At 39.0% G+C, this 16,911-nt stretch overlaps 1 protein-coding gene across 6 annotated transcripts in view; it reads left to right on the top strand.

Moving 5' to 3' along the window:
- ANO4 (anoctamin 4) overlaps positions 1-16,911 on the top strand; it is a 197,529-nt gene that overhangs the window by 62,299 nt on the left and 118,319 nt on the right. For all 6 annotated transcript variants that reach the window (XM_087764788.1, XM_087764785.1, XM_087764789.1 and 3 more), the window contains exon 2: positions 1,068-1,274. In XM_087764788.1, the coding sequence (XP_087620914.1) occupies positions 1,205-1,274 (70 nt within the window). In that variant the 5' untranslated portion in view covers positions 1,068-1,204. The remainder of the gene's footprint in view (positions 1-1,067; positions 1,275-16,911) is intronic.

Raw genomic sequence — 16,911 nt, forward strand, 5'->3', positions numbered from 1 at the left:
TTACAGTGCCCACATTTCCAGTTTTTAGGGTCTGCTTTTCCATCTGCTTCTCAGTTTGCCCATTTATATCTGGTTAGGGTCTTTCCTTTGTTTTTTTAAAACAAGGAGTGGCTGCTGATAAAAGCAGTAAGAGTCACAATTAAATTAAACGTAAAACAGTAGCATAGAATTATCATTCAGCTTTGTTGACTGAAAGAGGTTGTCTAAAGGTTTTCACTAGAGTATGCTGAGAATAATCCAAGTGAAGTTGGAGCAATTGCATCAGTGTGAACATAAGGAAGTTAGAATTGGCGTTTTTTACTGTAAGATAGTATTTCTTTCTAAGACGACAATAGACGCATAGGAAACGTCAACTTTGCTTTTCTCTTTGGAAAAGTAAAGCCTGTTTTTCATGACAATTTCTATTTAAAAATTGGCTATGTGACAAATTTGAGAATGTTTGGTGTGAAAGATAATTTCCAGTGTTGTAGGCAATGTTTCACATGACTGGTGAAAGTGGAATTGTTTTTCAAGCTTAAGGTTATGTTATTGTTGCTTGTAGCCTTACTGTTTTCCTCAAAACAGACATTTATTTTTTCCTTAAAAGCTAGTTACTACCTGAAATGTAGCATCTTTTCCATATGATGAGACTTCCTAACATTTGTGAATGCTCAGAAAAAAAGAATCCATTATTGCCAAGTTCTAGTCCATCAATCAGAAAACTGTATTTAATAAACTCTGTGGTAGGTACCTCGTTAATATTGTCCTGTGTGAGCTGTGTGGAGTTTTTGAAAAAATGGAAGATAATTCCTCCTGCAGGCCAGTAATGCAGTAAACCATGACTGTGTATTAATTTAAATATCCATTAGCGTGGCTGACTCTGATGTCTGCAGCACAGCAGCAAAGATGTTCACATTTTTCATTTTCATAGAAAATCCATGTTTTTATAGTTGTCTTTTTTTTTTTTTTTTTTTTGTTTTGTTCAAGAAGGCTGTTAGAGCTCCATTTTAAACTGTGGCAATTTTTGTATTTTAGTTATTCTGTGCTGGTCTCTTGTATCTAACCGTACTAATTCTTATTCCTGTCAGGTATAAGTTTATCTATTCATGGGGCTGAAAAGCGTGCGCAAATCTGTCAGAGGAGAACTGCAGCAAGCTACCCAGTGTCACAGCGTCCGCCTGTGGTCGGGCATCCTTCACTCCCACAAGTCAGAAGGTCAATAAGAATGGAAGCCTCGTCTTCTGGATCTAGTATTTCAGCAGTCACTGGTGGAAAAGCAAAAACTCATCAGCCAGGTAACAGATTTGGCTTGACACCTTTTTCAGTTCCATTTCTTATGTGATGTGCCATGATGTTGTGAAGCTGGTATTAATAGCATCAGATCATGCTTGCATGGAGGTCAATCTACTGATCGTCAGAGCTATCGATTGATGTTTTGTCTACGTTGGTATGTCTTTGTCAGTTATAGAATATAGGGAGTAACAACAGTTGGGACAGCTGAAAGTTGGAAATAAAAATGTAAGTTTAATCGTAAAAAAAACATACCATATGTAGTGGTATTCAAAATGTTAATGCAGAGAGAGCTTTGGGCTATTGTTTTTTAATCCTGCTCCCCTTATGTATGTTTAATTTTAATAAGCCCTGAGCTAATGGCAATGCCCTAGAGGCTACAGGCATCCCCCGTGGAACTCAGTAATTGACACTAACATTGGTTTTGAACAAAGGCACAATCCAGGGCATAGATCAAAGTCTTGCTGCTAGAATGCAAACAAAAACTCTAGATCTGAAGGAGATTTTACAACATACGTTAACTGGTTAACAAAATGAAACTTTTTAAAAGAAAGCCAGAATCTCCCGGGAACCGTCAAATTCTAATTGACATCATGAGTTCATTCCTTGTTATGTTAATTGCCAGAGCTATTTTAGAAGTATCTGTTCTTATAACAGGGGAGTACATTTTTGCTGGCCATGTTCAGTCATTCTTCACAGTGAAAATTAAACTCCAAATTTCTTTCCTGAGTAGAACAAATTAAGGCTGCCCATGAAGTCAGTTTTGTGGCTTCTATATTGAAGGGTCTCAATAATCTTCCAATGTTGCTGCCCAGGAAAGGGCATGATACACTCTGTATGCACCTGCTTGGGTGCTGTGGGGCAGAGTCTATTTGCGTGAGACAAGACAGTTCTGCCTGTAAACCCTTAGCATGCTTCCATTACCTTGCAGATCTAGTAAATGGCTTAATTTTTGTAGAAGTTGAAAATTTGGATTATTTATCGTAGGTTGCTATGCAGGTCTATTGCCATGAGTTTCATGCACCTATACTATTTAGTCACCATAATCTTTGTCAACATGGATTGATTAAGAATTTACAGTGACTTATAAACATATGCTTTGTTTATTTCAGTTCCTCTGTTCACTTGTTTGTCCTATTTTTTCAGCTTCTATGTTTTTACTTTGAAGTACAGAAATTACTACTACAGAAACGTTGATGTTGTTAAAGATATATAATCATGACTGCAGCATGTTAAAAGATTAACAAAAAAACCCCGCATCACAGTTTGTGAAAAAAGTATCTTGAACATGCACAATAACTATGTTCATTTTGAGCTGCTACACATTCTACATCTATGTGTTGATAGGTATGGCCTGTGCTTTAATACTAAATAATGTACAAGCAACATATGCTGGCTTCTGATTGAGAAAAAGATCCCTTTTTAGGTAGACTCCAGAGCTTTCCTAAAATGAAGCTCATTAGTGAGCATCATTTGGATGATGATTCTCTGAGGAATTTGGCTTTCAGTACAATCATATGGGATTAGTTTTGTCTATCGTATCCTGCTCTTTAGACAGTAACAGCATCTATGACCTACAGAGAACATGCTTGGCAGCTTGGTTCAAGGAGGCATTTAGTATTATGAGCTTCACTGAAATTAAGAAGAGTTAACAGTACCCAGAGCCTTAAAGGTTGCAGATTTTTATAATTATGTTGTATGACAGGAGTCTTCTCTTAACCAATTTACACTGTCATTGTTTCAGCTGGAATGAAATAATGTTTTTATGATTACCATCTGACTTTTTAATTCTATATAAGAACACTAAATTTGTCTCTGTGTCCAGGTTAAATTACAAGCATTTGAGCTGTATGCAAGTAGAGTCTAAGAGAGGTTACAATCAGGCAGCAATAGTAATAAATAGCACTCCTAAGAGAAAATTTTAATTTAAACCTAAAATCGTATGTCATTCATTCTTACTCAGCCACAAACTAACAGCTGTAGCTTCGTAAATAATTAGCCGAATACGCTAGTTGACCAATGGCAGTACCTTATCTAAGGCATTATAAACATTATAAACAGAGAGAAAACTTTCTGAGGTATGTTAGTTACTCAGGTAACAGACCTCACACCACCATTTTCCAAGCTATCTTCCTGCTATTGCACACAGTAAATTCCTCAGTTCAGTCTAATTTTAAATAGCTCGTACAATCTGGGTTCTTCCTTCTATTGGAGTGCTGTTATCACAGTCAAGTAGGTCTCACTGTTGGAGTAGTATACATTGTATTCAGTCTGAAATTTCCTTTGTCCAGTTAACAAATACTCCTAACACAAAGACAGTCTAGCATAATAGATTGTACAGAAAGGTATTTTGAGGACTTGAAATGGCCTTTCTAATTCTTATCAATCAGAGAGGCTAGAACCATGGAAAGAAGAGATCCTTGATAAAATGACAGACTTACAAATGAGTGTATTTTTTCCCTCTAACAGCATACCACTTCTGTTTTCTGCACAGTACTTTGCTCCCCTTGGCCACTTTTCTTCTTCGCAGAATGGCACCTTTTATTATTTATCATGTATTCTTTTTTTAATTGACAGCTGTTTCCTTTGATTGAAGTTCATAGGTACCTACATGCTAAAGAGGAGGAACTATATAGATATTGCTCAGTGTTACAGCACTCCTTTTCAACTTGCTTCCCTGCCAGTTTTATTTGTAGCTGGTAAGGAGCCTGAGGCTGATGACTTCTACTGTTACTCTGGGTGTTAGAGTGGCTAGCGAGCAGTAAGTTGTCTGTAATGTGCCTTATTTTTTAAAGAATTTACAAAATTCTCTTGTGCAAGCTTGCAAAGAAGTACTGCTCAGACAAAAGCAACTTCTGAGCTCTGATTTTAAGCAGATCAGAAGGTGCCAAGTAACTGAAACAAAACACAGAGGAAAACGGAGAAATGAGTGGAAGAAAATGGCTATTAATGGTGAAGTGAAGACTCCTGATACCTTTGCAGGCACGCCTGTATTAGGGAAGTTCCTCTTAGAAAGGAGAAAAGCAAAGACAAGTAAAGCAAACAGATGGTGAATTTAGATGCAATGATATTAAGGCAAATATGAATTCCTTCCAGAATCAGGGAGGGACAGTATTTTTGGTTTTGAGAAACCTCTTGTTATCATCTCCCAGTTATGCGAGCAGTTGTGGTATATTGTGGCTAATAGGGTACAAGGCTACTGAAGAACAGAGTTCAAAGCACTTGGGGCAAACCTTTGGCTGCTGTAAATTGTTACAACTCTCCTGAAGATGGTTTATGACCTATGCATCTGTGTTGCACACAGGAGGCTTACTTTGAAAGCGATGGTAATCAGCACTTAGGTTGTCTGTAAGAGCAGCAGAACCAAGTATCGAACAAGCCTAGAAGAGGTTAAACTGTCATCCTAGTCTGTTCCCTCAATGTCAGGGTTAGGCAAGTCTGGGGACAAAAAAAATGCTTGCCTCACTTCTGACAGCACTGCACCTTTGCTATGGAGTAAGCAGGACTTTATTTTCTGGGTTTCTGCCTGTTCTTTCCATTGATGCTCTTTATTGCAAATCAGGACAATGTTACTTTACTTCTTCCTATTGGTGACAAATTCCTTTATTCTCAGGCTCTGCAGAACTTGTCAAACCTAGTTTGTCTAGGAGTCATTAAATTTGCTGGCTGTGGAAAAATTGCCTTATTTAATAAGTCTAAGCAGCAGTAAAGTGAATTCTTTTATTGTGTGAAACTCTGGTATCTTCTTAGGTCTTCTCTACTTGCAACACTTGCTAACGATTGTTACCCATTTTGTAATAACAGGGATTCAAAGTTTTCACCGTGAGATTTTCTTTCTCCATGCTTCCTGTTGCCTCTGGTTAAACCCTAATGTGTTCTAATGTTTATATAGAAGTGTATATTTAATACTGTAGATATTCATTTATATCACTTGTACAAATTAGATCTGCAGGCAATCTACATATGTGACAGGAAGGGTTATCTTTGAAATAATTTATTTCCAGAATTTAGTAAATGTGTAAAGAGTCCTTACTCCAGGAAACACATAAAAATATTCTAGAAATTTCTGCCTTCAAGACCTTACTGTTCAAAAAGATCTCCTACAAAGCCAGAGAACGGTACATTTTGAAATGGAGATTCCTTGCTACCTGGAATGATATAGGCATATCAATGATATTTGGAAGAACTTTATGTTCAATGGCAAGGAAACACCTACTGAAAGGACTGGTTTCTGGCATTATGGTGGAGTCATCTAGTGGGGTCATTGGAATTCAGTGAGAATCTTTTTTTGGCAGTGTCTTGCGTTTTATGACAAATAGTACCTGATAGATATGTTACAAATGTTAAGGGAAGAAGTACTTGCCTTAGGCATGTTTTCTTTACTTTTGGATCCTCTTTTTTTTATTGCTTATCAAACTGTAGCATTTTTATTGATGCCCGTAGTTATTGGGCATCAAAATAAGAAAGAAGAGCTAGTGGTGTTGGCCAACAGAACGACTGACATAGAAGGCAAGGAAAAATGCATGGTTCTTGAAACTGTGGCAATCAAAATTAAAGGAAAAAAGGAAATGTATGTTTAATGAGCTTAGTCACAACTTAATGAACTTTGAATCATCAAGGAAGCTAGAACTGAGTCCTTCAAAAATGGTAATTTACTGTGCAAAAGATCTCCTTTTCTCATCACAAAATGCGCACATGCTTGTCAGCATTCACATTTGGTGGTGAATGGTCTTTAGAAGATCTGTGTTAGTTAGATGTGATTTGTTGGTTAAATCACATTCTCTTTTCTTTGCTGACTGGCAGGACATGTAGCATACATCTCTCTCAGATTAAAAGAATAAACTCCTGCAAATAATTCTGCCAGAAAGCTCTGTCATGCAAATGTTTCTTGGCAGCAAATGCATGCATGGAGTGGGAATGGCTGATGTAAACTCACATGAAAATTTGAATTCACACTGAGAGTAGTGCTGTTATCTTACTTGTCTAACATTGTTAGGGGAGCAGTCTTTTTCAGTATGCCTTCTGCTCGGTGTATATAGAACTTCCTCCAATGTGGAATGAAGCATGGAAAAAGCAAGCAGATTTCAAAAAAGTTTAATATTCCCTTCATTAAGCTAAAAAGCATGTTTACAAGAAATATCCCTGTGCAGAAGGGACATTAACGTCAAAGAAACCAGCCTGCATACTTAACTTCTCTGTTTATATACAGCCTGTGTTCAATACAATGCAAGTTCGATGCACCAAACAAAATTCCTCCCATGTCTGTACCTCAAGTGTGAGCTGGAAATACCTCCCTGCTGAACAGAGAGACAGTTCATTCTCCTGACTGTTGGTGCTCTGGAGCCTCTGCAAAGCTCCTAAGGAGAAGAACAGTGTACCTCAATTACAATGAGCACCTTTTGTCGCTGGGCTGAGTGACAGGTTGTCACATGGTGATTATGCAGTACTTTGAACTTAAGAGCTGAACTAGCTAGCAGATGATGCAGAGCCTGAAGTCTTCTATCACTCTGCTTAGTCATTCAGCCCATTTCATTCATCACTTTACTTTTTGTAGGGCAAAAGCCACTTCTTTGAAAATTCCTGTTCCTAAGCTAAAGTCTCCTAAAATGTTCATTCTAGCAGTTTGGAGAACAGTTTTGCAAAAAGCATGTTAAAAAAAAAAAAAAAAAAAAAAAAGCTAGAGGATAAAGGACTGGTTTTCAATGCTAACTATCTTGTTTAATTTTAGAATATTTTATTTAGGCAGAAATTGCATCCCTCTTATCAATTTGTGCTGCATATGACACACACAAGTACTGATCCTACCTGGGACCTGTGCACGCCCTCAATAAGGGGCTTCAAAAATAATATTAATAATTTTAAGTGTGTTTGAGGGTGTTTTACTTCTCTGGGGAGTATGTATTTTTAAACTCATCTCTTTTCAAAGACTTTTTTTCCCTTCCTGCTTTGATCAGTCTCCTGTTTGCTGTTATAAAATGATCTTTCATTCACTCTTGCAATCAATTATGTATGGTTACTTTAAAATCAGTACAGCTCCCCCTCAGATTTCGAATCCCATAGCTGCTGTTAGTTTACAACATGTAGTCACCTCATGAAGGCTGAAAAATGCTGCTCTCTGTGGATGTTCTCAATCGTTCCACCCTCAGAGAGTTTCTGCTCAAGGGGAAACTTGTCCAAAATAGGAACAGGCAGCCAGATGTGGCTTGGCACCAAACAGGGAATATCACTGATCCTAAGCAAGGTTATAATGTCCTAAGACCAGTGTACCATAATTGTCTTAAAACAATTAAGAAAATTCTTGACCACTCTAGCTTTTGCTGAAGAAAACAGACAATATATATAAAATTTTGCAATGTTTCTGAGAAAGTAATGAGCCATTTTATTTAAAAAATAGCTTGTCATGCAAGAAGCAATGTGAAAGACTTTGAATAATCAGTTATTATGTTCCTGTAATGCTTGACTGAAAAACGTGGCTTTTTCTTAGCTCTATAGTTCTTGATTAAAGGGGACTTAGTATTATGTAAGCCTCTATTTCTAATGTAAAATATGTTTCATATATTCTAAGGAAAGATTCTTGCAGGTAGACTGTCAAAAGATGGAACAAACTAGCTTCTACTTTGGCAGAGATGCTTTTAAGATCAGAGAAGGGATTTGACTGTCACAGGGCTGCACAGTGTTGATAACTTCCACAAAAGGTTTCTTCCAGTCCAAGAGATAGTAAGACCTCTTCCCTAATGCCAAGCCTGCTGGTTCATTCTGAAATCTCAAAATTAAGCCAGACCTTTCTTCATAAGTAAAGAAAAAAAGAGGGGAAGGCTTACTCCTTGGGTCAGTAGATATGGTACAAGTAAGTGCATCTAGGCATCAGAACCCACTAGAAATTCCAACCAGTGCAATATACTGTGGTGCCAAAAAAGCCCAAAAGAATTGCATAAAACTAAACATCGCAGCTTACAGCAGGCATAAGCGCGGCAGTGAAGCAAAGGTGGCATCATTTTTGATCTGTTTCTTGTTCCAGAAGAGAACTCCCTTTGAGTCATGCAGACCACTGCCCTTCCCTGTGCCATGAGCGGCTGGATGTTTTGGGAAAGCAGAGGTGTTCTCTGCATGCTGGATAACTCCACAGAGGCACAATATTTGCTAGTCGCATCCTTGGGGTATGCAGTTCTGTACCATGCTATGCTTCAGAGGCCCAATGGAACACAAAACATATGCATTTTTGAGGTCTTCATTACTGACAACATTCAGGGTACTTAAAATAAAAAAAAAGGAGATAGCACTATAGTTTAATACTTTATTTAGACCTTGCTTTAGGAACACACCTAGCACAGGAAAGGAATTCAGCACCTGATGGCATAAAGAAGTAACCTGCACTTCGATGAAACTGGAAGGTTTTTAAAGGTCGTAAAAAATGCACATACTTTCAAGGCCCTTTGTGCTGCCAGAATGCCTGAAAATGATGCCCCTTGCCAGTCAGATGCTCTCCTACTGCTTGCAAAGGAGACTCTGCTTAATGCCAATTACCGAAAATAATCTCTTTTGAGTAGGCATCCTATGTGAACAGCCCCAAACTATTCCATGCATTTTAATGGCAAAGTGCTCTATTTCTCCGTAGCAGGTCTTGGTAATTATAGTAGGTGGCAGGGCTTTACAAAAAAGGCCAACTGCACCAGTATTAGGGGCAGGTTTCCTGCTGCTTGTGAGGTACTCTCAAAGACAAAGAAAAAATCTGAGATATAATATTTTTACACAATTATATATAAATATTGCTTCCATTCTTTGGCTCTGATTTGTAACTGAATGATGATATTTATCTCAACCTCTTCCTAATCAGGTCTCCATACACCCAGTCTGGTAGGCTGGAACCATATCCTCTCCCTATGATAAACTAGGGTGGGATTCACTGCTCCATGCTTAGTTTCTGTACAGGGAGGCATATTTCATGGGTTCAGCATGATGGCTCTTGTCTGAGACTAAAGTAAGAAAGGCTTTGTGGTGACAGTGAATTTCTGGGCTTCATGGCCCTAGCCTGGATGTTAGGGTTTATGATGACACTGTAAATGAGGAGCAGACCCACTAGCTCACAAAGGCTGGAAACAAGGCAAGTAAAAGGGGGAGGGAGGAATGTGATGGCTATCTGTTAGCTTGCAAGTGACAGTGAGTATAAAAGGAACAGATTTGTAGAGGAAAGGGGCATTGGTAGCCATGCATCATTATCATCTAGGTGAAACCTTCCCCTCCAGAAATCTCTAAATCTCTGCCAGCTGGAAGGGACAGACTGGAGATAAGACTGGATGTGCTCGCCCTGTTCATATTCCCTTTGCCTAAGCATCTGCTTTCAGCAACAGGATCCCGTGCTGGATAGACCTCAGTTCTGCTATCCTGTCTTTAGGATAACCATTTTCACATTCCTGTGCTATGTTCATTCCTCAGCGGTCTCAGGACAGCTGAAGTTCCCAAAATGGTTTAGCTGCTGATACTTTCTGCAGGAATGAATTACCAGGATGTGTTTAGACTGTGAAGGCCACAATAGGCTATGGTATAACATGAGTCTGTATAATTAGTTGTTACATTAAAATCCACCTGGAAGAGACATCTGGTATCTTGTAAAAGCTGTCTTGATGTCCCATGTTATAATGAAGTAAATCTTTTGTGCCCTGAAGTTATTTGCTAGGTTATTTGCTCCTCTTTGCTAGTTATCTGCTCCTATTTGCTAGTTATTTGCTCCTCTTATCCCCATGCAGCCAGCTTTTCTTGTCTCATCAGTAAACTGCTGACTTGACAACTGGGCAAGCTTTTTGCAATAAACAGTTTCTTCAGCAAATGTTTTCTTCCTCTTCTCTTTACGAATTGCCTGCTCACAACTCCTGATATTGTTAAAGGTAGATGTAACTAAGGGATTTTTCATTCATAAGTAGTTAGATTTTTCAAACATGGACAAATGTTTGAAAATCTGTGATAGTGATCTTTGATAGCTATGTTTTTATATGTGCAGTCACAGCGTAAGAGGAAAGAGGTGAACTAAAAGACAATCACTCCTACTGTCATTTTTATATAAATAAGGGTAATAGGAAATGGGCTGAATTGTTCAGTCCATTTAGATCTCAGACTTCTTTCTAGATTCTCATTTGCAGCATACAACTGTGCAGAAATGTCTCTGCTTAGTTACACACTGTGGCTTTGTGCCCTTTTCAGACTGTCTCCTGTGGATTCCTATCCCAGGCATTGCGGCACTTGAAAAGGATAGCTTTGTTCCCAGTAGGAGAGCACACACTTCGGTGCCCTGTCTCTTTGTATTATCAGTGAAAAGAAGCGCTTCTAGGGGGTAATTCCAAAGGCTCGTTGTGCAACACTGTTCCTCTACTGATTGTGTAAGGATCTGCACAGGTGCCATGTAGAGCCAGGTAATTGGAAATATTAGGCATACGAATATGTGACATGCTATGTTTGGGGCTTCTGTGTGGCCATCTGGGTCCTTTCAACTCTCAGAACATTGAGGCGTCCTCTGAGCACAGATGGGAAATGAAGAAAGAGGCTGTGTCCTTTTGCACAGCAGTCCAGTGGTTTGGGTGCTTGTCAATGTGGGAGATGTGGATTATCAGCTCTCCTCAGCTGTTGTCCCATTTGAACTCACTGCTTAAGAGATGCCTCCCTCGTGATGATAAGGGCACAGTGTTGGTGGGTTTGACTGTCCCCATGCCCACAGTTCATTCTGGGCAGTGACCGAATTAGAAATGCAAGAATTGAAGGCTAGCAGGACCCTGTCCCCATACCCTGGTGTTCAGGCTGTTTTGGCAGTAGAGGAGATTTTCAGGGTATGGCTTTGCACCAAGGGCTATCCATCCATTTTGTCTGGGGTTGTCTGTGGAAAAGGCATACACAGCATGAGAGAGAGATAGAGAACAAGCACTGAACGTAGGACTCCCCACTTGTCTGTAGTTAATTGGCTGAGTGGACTTCTCCGTGTCTGATGCCAGCCAGGGTTTAATGGAGGGGGGAATGGACACCACATGTCTTCAAAATACCTTAGCCTGCGATAAGTTAGTAATATTAGGTGTTTAGAAATGTCCCCTTTACTACTGCTGCTTCTGGAAGATAAGAAAAGGGTTTGTATTAACATAATTAAACATATGTCATGCCTTACAGTGTACTGCAATACAAAGGGAAACTATTTTTAAATTGCCTTTCAAAAATAATTCCAGTATTGTTATTACCATACCCTTGACATGACCATGCACAGAGACAACTATGGCGTAAGTTCTTCATGCTAAACAGAATGATTTGGGGTTTGAATTTCTTTTTTTTTCCCTAACATTCATTGAACTTTCTTATGGAAAATGAAGTAGCCCTACGTATTTATTCCAATGACTTTCAAAACTAACACGGCATTTTTGTGCTTTTGCACTCAGCTTTTGATTCTCAGACACTAACATGCAGACACATTATTTTATCCACAATCAGTGAGAAAACTGTTAAGATAAACGGTGTTTTCTGCATAGTGGAAGATTTGATTAGCTATGCTGAATAGTGACAGAGTATATACTTTTTTTAAGGTAATTGGTAAACCAATTAAGACTATCAAGAGTTATATCCAAGTCCTTACGTATTTATAGACATATGTGGCAATCTCCTAGATCAGAGGTTTTTCAAAGGTCTGCAAATATTTCCACAGGTTACCTGGTCTTTTCAGTCTTGGAAGCACATTGTGTATTAATGCTGTTATGATGGAGTTCTTTGACTCAAATCAGAAGTCTCTAAAGGCCTCTCTTTCAATCTGTATCATTACCTATTATTTATAATTTTTCCAAAACTATGGATTTGCTTTGTAGATAGATGGGGGCAAATCCTGTGACCTACACGGGTAAAAGTAAGTACCTCAAATTAGGGAAAACAGGGGCCTTTAAGATACTCCCAGTTTGTCACTACAGGTATATATGTCCTGGCACTGCCATACCATGCAGAAGCTACTGCAGATGTGGCAGACAGCTGGTCTTATCCTGATATGTTGAACTATCTTAAATATACAGATATGTCAACAAGTTCTCAGAAACAGATAATTAAACACATGACTTTTCCTGTCCTTATCCCCACTGCCATTTTCAAAAGGAACCCAAGACTGGAAACAATCATCAAAATGAAAGAAAAAGGGAACTTGTCACACCCCCTCCCCTTGTGGAAATCTGAAATTGTGTTGAAGCTGTAAGGTAGAGGAAGCTTAGTGCTACTGGTAAGGAGCAAGGACGAAGGAAAGCTTCTGGGTAATGGTCTTGTTCCAGAAAGGAGTCAAGTGCTGGGCTGGAGGGCCAAAGGGCTGCAGGTTGAAAATTGAACCTTTTTCTTCTGTGCGGAAAAGGGGCAGCTTCAGGCAGGACACAGGATATGATTCTGCATCATTGCTGAGAAGATACTTGTGAAGGAAGACATGCAGCCTTTGCCCTGACTTAAGTGAGGCTTTTGATGGGAAACCGTGCAGGTCTGAGGGAACTGCCCTCTTGTACAGCTGTATCTGCAGCCACCTGGCTGGTGTGCAGTGGCTCAGCTGGGAGCGAGGCCTCAGTGAGTGAGTAGAGTTCATGAGGGGAGCAAGGACCACAGGAGAAAGGTGAGCATGACTCACCAGTGTTACTGCCCTGTGCTCTGGTGGCTTGCAGATCATCAGTGTTAACCTGACCTCCCAAAAGACCTTTTGACATTTCCAAAGATTCTTGTTCTTAAATCCCTGTGGGGAGGGGAAAAAGATCTTGAAAATGCTGATATTGCATCTTTTCATATCTGTTCAAGAGGAAAACAAACACTGAAAGAGAGGGTTATCCTTCATGATGCAAAACTCATTTCCATGTGGACTCAGCCTGTACTTTCAGCAACTGTCTTAGCTGTACATGGAGAGGACAAGCCCTTCCACCTGGACAAATGAGTTGTAAGGAAACTCTGAAATGTCCTCATCTGTTTCCTCATTTTTATTTCCATCGAGGAAGGCAATATCTACACTAGAGTTCATCAAGAAGAACCAATGTTTTATGTTTAATATAAAGCTGACCAGGATGAAATCAAATGATCGTGCTGATATTAAATTTTGGACCTTTGTGATTACAGACCCATAAATTAAAATTGATTCTGTTTTCAAAATGTGGCTTCTGACCACATGTATTTTAAACATACCTAGTATTTCCTTCTCCTACAACTCTATTTCTTTATTCCTCTGTTTCTTCTCTTTAATCATTATATGATATTTTATCTTATTGACAATACTTTCCCAGTGTGGAACTCTGCACTATGGTACATGACAGTTTTAAGAGCAGCAACAAGAAATTAAATAATTTTAATATATGAAAATATATCTAATATAATCACTGCAGTAAAATTGATGCACAGAGTAATACTGGCATCCAGTTTATGCTGCAGGAGAGAAAAATTATTAGGCAGAAAGAAAATTACAATACTTTACTAGTTAGTGAGGAACAAAACAGAATATGATATAGGATTTCTTGCAGAAAACAATTAGAGATTCTCTCTGACCAATGTAGCAAAAGAAGCTCTCTTTTAAAGACTTGTTAGGAGACATGTCAGCCTTCCACCTAATGGTACCTAATTAGCTATGTGTGAGCCACTGCTTTTAGGCCAACTAGGAAGACACATGTATATTAATATATATTTGCATACATCCTATGACTCAGAGAACAGCTTCTTTTTTTCTGATGCAATAATGGAACTAATACGTTTTTCATCTATTGAGGTGTGTTGTCCAGTGCAGTCATGGGATGGATGCTGGGAAGACCCATTATAGCGTACATTTTCTTTCATTCCTGTTCACAGAAATGAGGAATGCCAGAATTGAGATCAGTAAAGCTATGGATTTCATGCATGTGTATAGCCCTGACTAACATGTATAGGTAACGCTTTAAACAATTTCCATTTGAAACTGTGCTTTTGTTGTAGGCGACCTGCCTAGCATCCACTGTGAGAAGCTAGTAGAAAATGTAACTGCAGGGGTGATCCTTTACCCCATGTTGACCTGGTGTTGCCTTTAGTGAAAAGGGCACCATGCACAGCAGCTTTCTGCTTGCTGTAAAGAGGCTCTGGTGAGAAGGATCAACTTCTTTGTAGAAACTACAGGCAGTACTTAATGTAGCAAAACAAAACAGCTCATACCAGAATTATATTTGCTTTTACTAAATATTGCCCTGTTAGAGGTAGATGGCCCTGTGATAGGAGCATCTACCCACATGGCATTCTAGTTATTCACTACTTGTATTTAATGTCCATGCTGACGTACAACCATTGTGAAAGTACATGTTTGCTGCCAAAATGATTTTTAAAAAAAATAAGAAATCAGCTCACTATACTGATAGAAGTCACTGGCTAGCTGCCTTTTCAGAAAGATCCTTTGAAGCTGTAAATTTTTCTCTACAGAAACTTCTAGAACTGTAGACAAAACATTTGTTTTCACTTGCTGAGTTAGCTGGAAATGAGGGAGGGCAAAGAAGAGTGACTGTGATTTCAGAAAGCAACTGAGTCAAGTATTTCTGTTCCGACCAATGAGCAGAACCTAAGAGGTAAAACTCTTAAGGAAGCCCTGGCTGCTTCAGTGAATTATGAAGATCAGCTCTGTTCTCACATGACCATTCAAAAATATGGAGTAAATATGAGCCCTTTACTGTGCATTGAGAAACAGCAGCACTTGTTCCCTCAGCTTAATTTTATATTCTTTATTTTGGTGTCAAATACTGAAACCAGGTACATTTTTCTGTGCACCCAAGTGCTTGTGCTCAATTTCAGACCACAATGTGAGGGTATCCATCTACAAATACGATTTGCACATCACAGCACATGTATAAAAATGTGCAGGCTTTCAAAATCTGGCTCCAGGTGTTTACTGTGCAAGAAAACAGATTTTTGCTTGTAAAGTTCATGTCTTAAAAAGCTGGTTGTAATAACTGGCTAGACACTAGATGCATGTAACAAGGCCTCATCCAGCAAAGAACCTGAGTATGTTTTTAATTTTAAGCAGAATACAAAATCTCTCTCACTGCAGTGGGAATGACCTTGTTTAACATTAGTACCATACTAACTAACTTGCTATGTAATTTGCTTACCTGGTATGTGTGATCATTTTAATATTTAGAAGTATGTTAACATTCTGGTTTAGAACAACCCATCTCATTCAGCCTCTAAAAATGAAATGCCTTTTTAAAATCTCATTTGTTTTCCTAACCTAATTAGTAGCAACCCTTCAAAACAAATGAAGGAAAACGTATGCTATTTTATGCACTACTTTATGCATCAATGAGTAATTCGGAGTGAATGCCATGAGCTAATTTAAAATATGACTTCATTTGAACTAAAACGTCTCAGTAAATTGAGAAAAATCTCAGACTGATCTTTTAATAAAATCACATAAAAAATTGATAAATCTAATATTTACTTCACTTTTATTTGTGTTTGTTTATTTCTCATGTTTCTATGGAAAGAGGGTCTTTCCCTCCCAACCTCCCAAGCAATATTGCTTAGAGTTTACTCAGTGGGATGTGTCACTGATAAAGCATAAATCAGCAGCTGCTAAAGCAGGAAGGAAATGCTAAAGCCGGGCTAGTGTTCCCTCAATAGCAACAGTGACACCAGATACTATCTTGGTTTGTTGTATTGGAGATCTGAGTCAGATAAAGAAAATAAATCTCTTTTGGACATGGGAGAGAACACTGTGGCTTTTTCCAAAGAGCTGCTGGGCTAAAACCTCTATCTGCCAACAAATCAGCAAACATTAATTTGGCCCGTCCACAACCCATCACATAAGGGTTGTTGCTCTCAGCTAAAAAATGCAGCGCTCCCTCCTGCAAAGTGGGTGCTAAGGGAGAGGGAGGAGGGTAGAAGCAAATGTGCCCTGATTCAAGTCTGTTTATTGACACCATGAAGATCATGGGAGAAGAAACTGTTCCTGCAACCATTTATTTAGAAGCTATGATGTCGGCAGATAAATTTCTTTTTCTCCTTGTGTTGTTGAAGGCAAGTTTGTGATTAGCCATGCATTAAATCACAAATGACTGGTAGAAGATTATGCCTACAATTTTGAGTGAAATCAGAGGATGATGTTGTTGGTCTGGTACTTGTGCAGTAGGGCCAGATATTAAGGCTACTGTGAATCAGAGACACATATGAGACTGTCATTTGTGTGGATTGCTGGAAGCTCCCCATACTGCAAACGAATCAAATACAGGAGAGGAGATTGGAATGCAGCAAAACTTGTCTTGGCTTCGTAGGCTGTGTTGGGCTGAACAACAGTCAGGTTTAGGCTGGACATTTTCTGACCACTTTCTAGACAGTATTTTTCATTAATTAAAAAGTGGCTTTGAAATTGAGTATGTATATTCTTTAGCAGCTTCATTTTATTAAGAGGCCTGTGGTTAGACAGTTGATCTGATATCAGCGCTTCAGGACAGCCATTGCTGGCTGGCTGTCACTTCCTCCCTCGCCGACCCAATTAGTTCAGATCTGTTGGAGATGCTGCATGGATCCTGCTACCTTCGAGTGTCCTGAGGAGCGCTGATTTGGGTGTAACAAGGATAGAGGGCTTTCGGGAGGAGGGGGTATTTTATATTTGTCAGTATTGTCATTATTTTGCTCTAACTAGGGTTGAAATGCAGAAGA

This window comes from Nipponia nippon, unplaced genomic scaffold (genome assembly GCF_047370975.1).
Source record: "Nipponia nippon isolate SJK-2023a ecotype South Korea unplaced genomic scaffold, ASM4737097v1 scaffold_3, whole genome shotgun sequence".
NCBI classification, from domain to species: Eukaryota; Metazoa; Chordata; class Aves; order Pelecaniformes; family Threskiornithidae; genus Nipponia; species Nipponia nippon.